The 9,966-nt window shown below is 41.6% G+C and overlaps 1 protein-coding gene across 1 annotated transcript; it reads right to left on the minus strand.

Moving 5' to 3' along the window:
• Nucleotides 1-1,373: 1,373 nt before the first annotated feature.
• Nucleotides 1,374-2,943, minus strand: LOC148012438 (heavy metal-associated isoprenylated plant protein 28-like). The gene is made up of 3 exons (XM_087668932.1): nt 2,642-2,943; nt 2,384-2,459; nt 1,374-2,065 (listed from the first exon to the last, which is right to left on the minus strand). The coding sequence occupies exons 1-3, from the start codon at nt 2,645-2,647 to the stop codon at nt 1,575-1,577; spliced, it is 573 nt and encodes a 190-aa protein (XP_087525058.1). The 5' UTR covers nt 2,648-2,943; the 3' UTR covers nt 1,374-1,574.
• Between the last annotated feature and the right edge of the window lie 7,023 nt (nt 2,944-9,966).

Below are 9,966 nucleotides of genomic sequence, written 5' to 3' on the forward strand. Positions count from 1 at the left end.
GCATCCTAGGCTCTTCTATTGCATGGCCTAGTTTTTTCCCATTGTCTTGTGAGTTGTGCTCCTTAGGGGCTTCCTTGTGTAGATAATCTCTAGTAAAATGTCCCCCTTCTTTGCAAAGAAAGTAAGAATCTAGGGAAGTAGAGAATTTAACTTATCCTTGCCAAGCTCACCCTTCTTCCTTTGGTTGAAGGCCTTTTGGTTAGCTTGCAATGAGTTTTCAATCTTTGTAGGATTGCCAAAATCTACACCAATAGCAACATAGTTGACCTCCATAGCTTCATCCTTCCTTCTTTGTTGCACCATCATGGTTTGTTCCTTTGCATTGGCTCCATCAACACCTCTCTTGCCTCCCTGCATGCATGGAGAGCGAGCTCAAAGTGGGGGGGGGGGGGGGGGGGGGGGCGAACATGAGTCGGAGGAGGGAGTTAAGGCGTAGTTAGTGCTCTTTATGGGCTTTAACGGCCTCCATGTCTAGCCTCCATCTTATCAAGAAGAGGTAGCAATCAATTCTGATATTGTTTCAATTGTTACCAATTTTCTTTAACATGTTCTTGCTATTGAGTGTACCATATGGTTGCTATTACTTCGAAGTGTCCTTATTTCTTTGGTTTTTTGTTCTTCAATCCATGAATGATAGCTTTTCACATGATCAAAATAATTAAACCAAGAAAGCATGTGATTTGTAGTGTTCATTTGATAGAGCATGAAATTGATTGAAGTCATCATTTGTTCCATTTATATAGGATGTTGTTCATGTGTGGCATACATTGTTTCATCTTGCATGGACATATGTGGCCTATGAGGGCTAAGGGGAGACCATGTGGCAATTGCTACCAACTTGGCAAGAGCCTAATATGGAAGAAAAGATAGGATAAAAGGAGCTTGAATATTCTCAATTGATCTTTTAAATACATGATGATGCCTTCTTTTTCTCTCTTGTGTTTTCAAGAGTGGTTGATAATAACCACTTAACCCAACATGGAGTTGTTCTAACTAATCCTCACAATATCTTTGAGAAATTATAGCTATAACTATGTATTTAGGCTTTTTCATCCTTGCACAATCTTGAAAAGGGTTCTTGACCCAGCTCTATATAGGAGGAAACAAACGTAACACGCTCGTCAAAGATGGATGATGGAATGTTTGTGATGTATGGTTACTTCATGAACCAGAAGATCTTGCAAATGCTATAAAAAGATTGTGTTTCAAAATGCAACGGTAACTATGGTACAAAGCAATTCAATTCTAACTTTTGAAGATTCAATCAAAATCGCTTTGTCCCATCTTCTTTCCGTAGATCTTGGACACGACCCTCACTTTACCAACAAACACAAATCCAAATCTTAAGCCATCTTTCCAACCAAATCCCAACATTTGGTAATTTACGAGCCAGATTTAACGATTGAAAGGGACATGATAACATACATGCGTAAAAAGGATGCCAACATTGTGTCTATCGAATGCAGGATACCATGGAATATGCCAAAAACATGTGTTAGCTTATATTCTCTGTGCATCTCAAAAATGTCCACTGGCTGAGGCCGCGGGGTGGTATATGTTCTCTGCTTCTGTATCTACATGATGAAGCAAGCATTTGGATTCTCATCGCTGAACATGGTGGACGCAAGATCGTCATCACGTCCACCGTATCTACTTGTGCTGCTCTGGTAATAATTTATATGGGCTGCGCCGTATTGAGAAGGATTGGCAATCACGTTAGTGTTGCTAGTGTTGTAGCCGTGCTTCTGGTAGTTGTACGACCGCGCAAAGGACTTGCTGTGCTTCAAGTAATTGCTCACTGCCGTGTCAATGCCGTCTGTGCCAACAGCAGCAGCTTGCTGTTGATGGTGGTGATAGTTGGTGGTATTCATGTCATCAGTGCAATTATCGGATCCATAATCGTAATTATAGCCGCTGCTGTTATAGTTGTTATAATTGAGGGCCTCTGGCCAGAACTCTACCCTTTTGCCGGTCTTCCTGGCTGCCTTGAGGACCTTCTTTCTATCGACATAGCCGGTTACCGTCACCTTGCATCTCTTCAGGTCCACCTCCACACTCTCCACCCCTGCCATTCATGAATTTAAAACCATCATGATCATTTACTGTCACTGAACATGCCCTGATTAAGCACAGCATTTGATTTAACACACCTCAAACAGCTCTATATTTGATAGGCAATAACCACTTGAGGATTCAGAAATGTTTGGCTGATCCGTTCAACATAAACGTCCCTAATCTCATCAGTTGGTTAGCTAATCTTGGTGATCTCCAAATCAGTTCGGTTGATTAACGAGCGCTCATAAGTCACAGTCTTCATTAACACGTTAACTCTCTTTACATTCACATGCACCATAACATATTAAAGTGAAGAAACTGCCTGTACCTTTGAGGTTAACCAGGGCCTTTCTCACACTTCTCTCACAACCGGCACAGTCCATTCGGACCAGAAGCTCCACCATCTGCACCAGCAATTATACCCACAAGTTAGTTAACAAAATACCGCTAAGGCGCAGAGTAAAACCGCTTCAGGAGCTACTCTACATTCTTGCAAAGTTAAGACGTTGAATTGGAAAGGTAAGCAAATGCATCATTACAAGCAGATGGGGCAAGCTGTCGTAGGGAATATAGCAGCTGTGCATACCTCCATGGCTGTCGACGATTATGCCGCGGGTTGAGTCTCAACGACCAGCAGATGAAGAGCTAGCTAGCACTATGCAGACTGATATGCAGTATTTACAATACGAGTCAGGAAGTCTCAAATGTGGGGCGCAGTGGGTTATGGCAGAATGCCGGCTGCCCAGGGAAAAAACAAGAGAAGCTCGAGCCGGAAGGTAAGTATGAGGATTTAAAGTACAGGAAAGAGTTGGGTTAGCTGATTCTGCAGACATCATGGGGTCTTATGTGCTTATATATGTATACACACAGAGAGAGAGAGAGAGAGAGAGAGAGAGAGAGCATGTGGGGGAATTTCGGAGAAGCCCTCGCCCTCCTCCAGTACTACTCTACTCTGAGAGAGAATATGGGCCTTGGTTTTTGTGTTTCTTGTGAGCTGGTTACTGGCCGGTGACATGCAAAAGAGAGGCGGTGTGTATCATCATACGTATTATCATGTAATATGTACCGCGAGTGTGTGGGTGTTTTATCCTTACATATTGAGAGACAGCTAATTCGCAAACGCGCATTCGGAGCTGGGAAAGTCCCTCCCTCATGACCTCCTTCAAAATTAAAAAGAAACTTTATTGTAACGTTCTCTTTTCCTTTTAAAAAACTTTGTTATGGAGCCAAGAATGGCTGGCTCGAGTGGTAGTGAAATGGTATAATAAACTCAAGGTCATGGGTTGTGTCCTAGATGCAGTGGTTCGGCACCTTGTATGATGTAGGATGTAAGAACCTAATTATGGCTCTAATAGGTCAGCCACCAATATGGACGTTATCATAGGACTAGTAAAATTTGTGGTCCAGGGTTTGCGTGTCCCTTGAGTACAATTGTCGATATAAGCTTATATTTAATTAATACAAACAACATTTTGCGTCTCAAAGTTTGTTATCGAGGCTCTATATTATTTCGATTTCTGCCCGGGTTATGCTTCTTCGATTGGACTAATCTATTTGCATCTAAAACAACTTTGTTATCAAAGCTCTATGTTGTCAAGGCCACATCCACTTTCACACTCACCCAACGGTTCACAAAAAAACATTTTCAACATGCTTTGATAGTTGGGTGCTCATGAACTTACAATTGAATTTTGCAATGTTTATAGTTTGAAAAATGGCCAAATACATGTAATTTAATTTTAAAGATCCCTCTAACAGTTTTAACTAAAGGTTTTTATATCTTCTACCACAATCGTTTTTTGTGAGCAATTAGATGCTATCACTAGGGCATAGCTCGAGGTTTGAACCCATACACGTATGAAACTCAACTAGCACTCAAAACAATTCAGTTACAATCCCATTGGTTTGATTTTGTCCTAAAGCTTTTTCATTACATTATTACTAAACTTGTCTCAAGCTAAAATCGAATTTCACAAACATTTTGAGGGTTTTCTTGTGTTTTGTGTCAACAAATTATTGTGTAGGTCTAGTTATTCTTTAGACCATTCTAGACTCTAGTTGTTTATAATACTCTATGTCATTCACAACAATATTAAAATGTATCTAATATAACATTGTTGGCCCTTTCCCCAAAGTCACAAGCATGCACATCTTCTCCGAGAAAAGAAAATCACGCATGCTAGTAAGGTTCTACTTATTCAAGCTTCTTGAATGAGTTATACCATTCTCTCTCTCATGTTACGTTGGAACTTGGCTATTTTGTACATCCTCTTGGGAGCTACAAATACATATTTTGAATCTAACAAAACCACTTTGCTATTGTTTAAACAAAAGTCCTACTTGTTTCCCCTTCCCTATGTAGTTTGTGGGGTGCATACCATGTTTTGTTACTAAGTTGAGTGAAACACAATGAAAGTGAGTTTGAAATTTAAAATAACGAGTGCATAGACACGCAATCAAGTTTAATATTTAAATGCTCAAAATAAGTAGGAAGTACTGTTTCTTCAAAGGCAACAACCATATGGCATTTTTAAGGATGATTAATAAAAAAAACAAGACTTATGATTAACTGTAGATTGGGAAGGAGGTTTCTTACATAAAAAAAAATGTTCTTTGCATCCACTACAAGGATTTGAGCTAGTAGCGACGCCGATTAGCGACGGCTGATAGCGGCGTCGCTATTGGCGTCGTTATTGGCGTCATTAATAGCGTCGCTATTTGCGTCGCATTTGCGACGCTATTAGCGACACTCCACAGGGAAAAAAAGCGGGCCGAAGCCGAGCGCGATTTTCATTTCGCGTTTGCGGTTTGTGTGTTTTGAGAGCGAGAGCGAGGGAGAGAGCGACCGTCGTGAGAGAAGGAGAGGAAGGAGACTTGCCGCCGCCGCCGCCACCGTTGTTCGCGAAGGAGAGGAGGAGCCTTCATTGCAAAGAGGAGCCGCCCCACGCTCGCCATATCTCATCGGTAAGTCTCCCTCTCTCTTTCTTTTGCTTGTTTAAGGTTTAAATCACTTTCTCTTTTGCTTGTTTAGGAGAGGAAATGAGAGAGAAAGAGAGGGAGAGGGAGAGAGAGGGAGAGAAAGAGAAAGAGAGGGAGAGGGAGAGGGAGAGGGAGGGGGAGGAAATGAGAGAGGGAGAGAAAGAGAAAGAGAGGGAGAGGGAGAGGGAGAGGGAGGGAGAGTGCATTCTCTCTCTCCCTCTCCCTTTTGCTTGTTTAATATTTAAATCACTTTCTTTTTTGCTTGTTTAGGAGAGGAAATGAGAGAGAGGGAGAGAAAGAGAGGGAGAGGGAGGGGAAGGAAATGAGAGAGGGAGAGGGAGAGGGAGGGAGAGTGCATTCTCTCTCTCCCTCTCCCTTTTGCTTGTTTAATGTTTGAATCACTTTCTTTTTTGCTTGTTTAGGAGAGGAAATGAGAGAGAGGGAGAGAAAGAGAGGGAGAGGGAGGGGAAGGAAATGAGAGAGGGAGAGGGAGAGGTAGAGGGAGAGGGAGGGAGAGTGCATTCTCTCTCTCCCTCTCCCTTTTGCTTATTAAAGGTTTAAATCACTTTCTTTTTTGCTTGTTTAGGAGAGAAAATGAGAGAGAAGGAGAGAAAGAGAGGGAGAGGGAGAGGGAGAGAGAGGGAGAGAGAGAGAAAGAGAGGGAGAGGGAGAGGGAGAGGGAGGGAGAGTGCATTCTCTCTCTCCCTCTCCCTTTTGCTTTTGGAGAGTGTTAAGATATATTGTGAGAAGGAGAGGAAATGCGAGAGAAAGAGAAAGAGAGGAAGGGAGAGGGAGAGAAAGAGAAAGATAACATATATTGGAATGATAGCATATCCATGATTATGGTAATGGTATCCACTTTACTTTTTTTATGGGTACCATTACATCGACTCCTTAAGAGGGCTAAAAATTAGTCATACACTTTATAAAGTCTAATTAGGAGATTTAAGATGCACGATAATAGACTTATCGATAATGGTATGCAATGTGCTTTACCATGGGCCACGTACATTGGTGACTCTTTAAGATGGCTTGAAATTGGTCATGCCCTTCATAATGTCCAAGTAGGGGATCTAATTGTGATATGCATAATTCATTGTTTTTGTATTAACTTTATAGGCATAACAAATTAGAAATCATGCCAACTAGTCAACGGAAGGACTAAAAGAAAATGATACCCTAGCTAATGGTCATTACGGTACTTCATCAAAATGAACTCAAAAGTATTGTTATAGAAGAAGAATCCCTTAAATTGAGTATAGGATATTTTCTCTCAGGTCTTATGATTATGAGTAAAATTGATTGAAATAAATTTAATTACTATAGTTGATAAATTTCATAGATGGCATTAATTTTAATATGCGATCCTAGGACAAAAAAACCACATTTCTAAGATGCTTTTTGTTGAGACTGATTTATTATTAGACTAAGAGATCCTCAATGATGCTCATAAATGGATTACTTATACTCAAAGTCCTCTAGTGCAGTTTTTTACAATAATGAATAATTATCTACCGGGACAAACAAATCCTTGAGCATGATATAGGGCCGAGATATAACATCAATAAATCTCTCAACTACTATGTACAATGCAAGATTTATGGTCAACTTGCAACTTGACATACATCTCCATAAAGCTATCCATTTAAGCCTCGTTTGCTGTAATGTAGATAAGATGGAAAACGAAAAAGGTGTTATTGTTCAAGATCGCGAGACATATCTTAATCAGCGTGTCCCATGTCCTTGCTCTCAATGTAAGTTGGCAATTAGACGAAAACGCCGATTGTCTATAGAACACGTACGACGATTTGGCGAGTTTCAATCTAAGATCATTGATCAGGCGATTGCGGATTTTCAGCAAACGATAATTTGAAGTTAATATTAATCATGCATTGTACTTGCAAGCTAATTGAAAACCATACACAATAAGATTGGGTCTTGTTGGCAAATTTTCTATCCAGGGGGGTGATGTCTCGACCCAAGGCGGAGTGCACCCTTTGCGGCCAATTAGAAGAGTTCGTGGACGTGCGATGGATGGATTGCATGAGCCAATCCACCACTCGCAAGGCCCATCTATACTGTCAATGCCAGAGGAGACAAACAACCTTCTCAGCCTACCTACAATCTTGGAGCCTGAGATGGAGGCAATGATCGATGCATTGATTCCCATGGATGTCGAGACATCTAACCCGCTTAGAGAGGAAGCATCCATACCATTATATGATGGGTGCTGAGTATCTCGGTTGAAGATATTGCTTGCACTCTTAAGTGTGCAAGCAAAATACGGGTGGAGCGATATTACGAGTGTGACCGAGTTATTCAGGTACCTTGCACATAGGCTTCATTGATTTTTTTTTTTGACACTATTATTGCAAACATTTGTGCTTTTTCAAGGTGTTTTATGATTTTTTTCAGGTTATTGAAATATCATATATTACCACCTGCAAATACCATGCTTGAGTCTCGTGATGATGCACGACATGTTTTACGGAAGCTTGGCATGGACTACAATAACATCCATGCATGTATCAACGACTGCATACTGTTTCGAGATGAATACGAGACTATGGAGACATGTCCAAAGTGTGGTGCTCACGAGTATCGACAGGACTTGCAAGGGCAAACCATCCCTCAAAAAGTTCTGAGACACTTTCCGCTCATCCCCCGCATAAACCACATGTTTCGCACGTCCGGCATGGGAAGCTTGACAACGTGGCATGTGCAAAATAGGTCCATGGATGGAGTTCAACGAATATCAGCGGATTCGCGCGCATGGAGCCACATTGACTCTACCTTCCCAGGCTTTGCGCGAGAGCCAAGGAATCTTCGGCTCGGTCTCGCTATGGATGGTGTGAACCCATTCGGTCTGCACTCGACTTCTTATAGTGTGTGGCATATAATGCTTGTCAACTACAATATCCCTCCATGGCTTTCTACGAAGAAAGGACATCTCATCCTTAGCTTGCTCGTCCCAGGCCGCTACAAAGTAAAAAATATGGACGTGTATATTCGTCCATTAGTCGATGAGCTTAAGATTTTGTGGGAGGAGGGGGTCATTGTGTAAGATATGAGCAGGCGCGATGGTCGGCGGTTAGCCAATATTCGAGCCATTCTCATGTGGACGATGCATTACTTTCCAGGATTGGGAGAGTGCTCAGGTAAGCAGACCTCCGTTCTCGCTGGTAATATCTATATTTTATCTCATTCAATCAAGTATTCACTAGGTCGTGGCTCGCCTTACAGGTATGGTTACCTCAGGTTATCATGCATGTCCATTGTGTGGGCCTGATGCCAGGAGGCATATTTCACGGTGGATTCCGTGCCACGGTGGATTCCGTGAGGTTTTACGGTGGATTCCGTAAACTTTGATGACCGGGGCTCATACACAAAGTGGATTCTTTGTGTGAGAAGTTGATGGGGACGCCTGTTCTTTTCGGGCCTTTCATTAATTTAGTGTGTACATGGGTGATTCCATAGCAGGTGAAAAACACATATTAAATTAATAAACGTTTATGAGTTTAGAGTGCGCACTCATAATAAATTAAGGTTAGGATTTATTTCTAACCAGTTGATTTATTTATGTAACTGAAGACTGCTAGGTATTCACTTTTGTCGGTTTAATTGTATTATTTTACTAACGATTGTGAATGCTTCAGTTGATGTGTAGAGATAGCAGCAGTGGCGGAGGAAAGCATTGGAGGATAGCGAGTATTCGATTTATGGATTATATTTTGATGGGCGCATACCTTAGGTATGGCGCCTATATTTTGTCACGCCTATTTATTGAGGCGTCGGATATTTATTATTATTTTGTATACGCATGGGCGCACGATTATGTTATTTCTATTTGGACATTGTATTGGGCATGCCAGACTCTTTGGGCATCGTCCATTAGCTTTATTCCTATTTTGTATTAAAGCAAACTCAAAAGCTAAAAGCTTGCTATTTTGTAATTTGGGCTGTTATTTGAGCTTGAAGATGAATAATACATAAAATACATCCTTTGTGGAGCACTCACACAAGGCATGGGGGGAGATTGCACCCAATTGGTCTCTTGCTCTTGTCGTTCATGCTTTTTACCTTGTAATTTGTGCAAAAAGTAGAGTTCTATTGTTCTTAGGGACCTTCCGGCATTCACTACGTGAGCGTACAGCATTCGATCTCCGCACCAGTGGTATCAGAGCGAGGCTGAGATCAAGAGCTTCCAATCGCTGCCCATCTCGTGCGAAGGCGGAGCTCCTGGAACGATTGGGCTCTACGATCAATTTCGTCGCGAACGGTCGATACAGGCAGATTTCTGGCGATCAAGAACCCCTGTTTCCATCATCGGATCACGAAGGACCAGTCTGCAGAGGCGCAGGACCACTTCTATCTCTTCTTCATCAAGTCGTCTTCATACACAGAGATAAGCCTCCATAGCCCAAAAGCTTAAAAGCTTTTATGATTCATAAGTTAGTATTAAAGCTTTATAAGCTTTAAGAAGCTTAAAAGCTTCAATTCGTCATCACGAGGTATCAAGAGACCGAGGATTTTTGCGCTGCTGGCTGAAAAACGGCCCCCCTCCCCCCACGATTTTACGTTTTGGTCAATAAGATAAAGCTTACTTACCAAAGCAACAAGTTACTTAAGTCTCTCAACTCAGCAAGTACTGCAAGTCTGCAAAGTTCAGATTCAGCAAGTCTATTTAGTCAAAGTTCTGCAAGTCTACAAACTCTGCAAGTCACATTAGTCTGGTACTCTGCAAGTCAGACAAGTCAACTGGAGTCAAAACTGACTTCTGTCCAAAACTCATAGAAGGACTGTTCCTGCGCAGAAACTCCGAACTGCAAACTTGTTCATTGGAAGGTACTCTACCCATACGCAGGTTTGCTGAATCATTTTCAGCATACGAAGAAGGATAAAACGTAGATTTTTCGAGGATTGTGAAAGCCA

Source organism: Lygodium microphyllum, chromosome 27 (genome assembly GCF_053477565.2).
Source record: "Lygodium microphyllum isolate KBCC chromosome 27, Lygodium_microphyllum_v1.1.10, whole genome shotgun sequence".
In the NCBI taxonomy this organism is placed as follows: Eukaryota; Viridiplantae; Streptophyta; class Polypodiopsida; order Schizaeales; family Lygodiaceae; genus Lygodium; species Lygodium microphyllum.

What these genes read in the sequence shown, in the direction of transcription:
- LOC148012438 (XM_087668932.1), bottom strand. An exon ending in GGCCCTGGTTAACCTCAAAG is followed by an intron (nt 2,066 to 2,383) that starts GTACAGGCAGTT and finishes CATGAATGGCAG; the next exon opens with GGGTGGAGAGTGTGGAGGTG.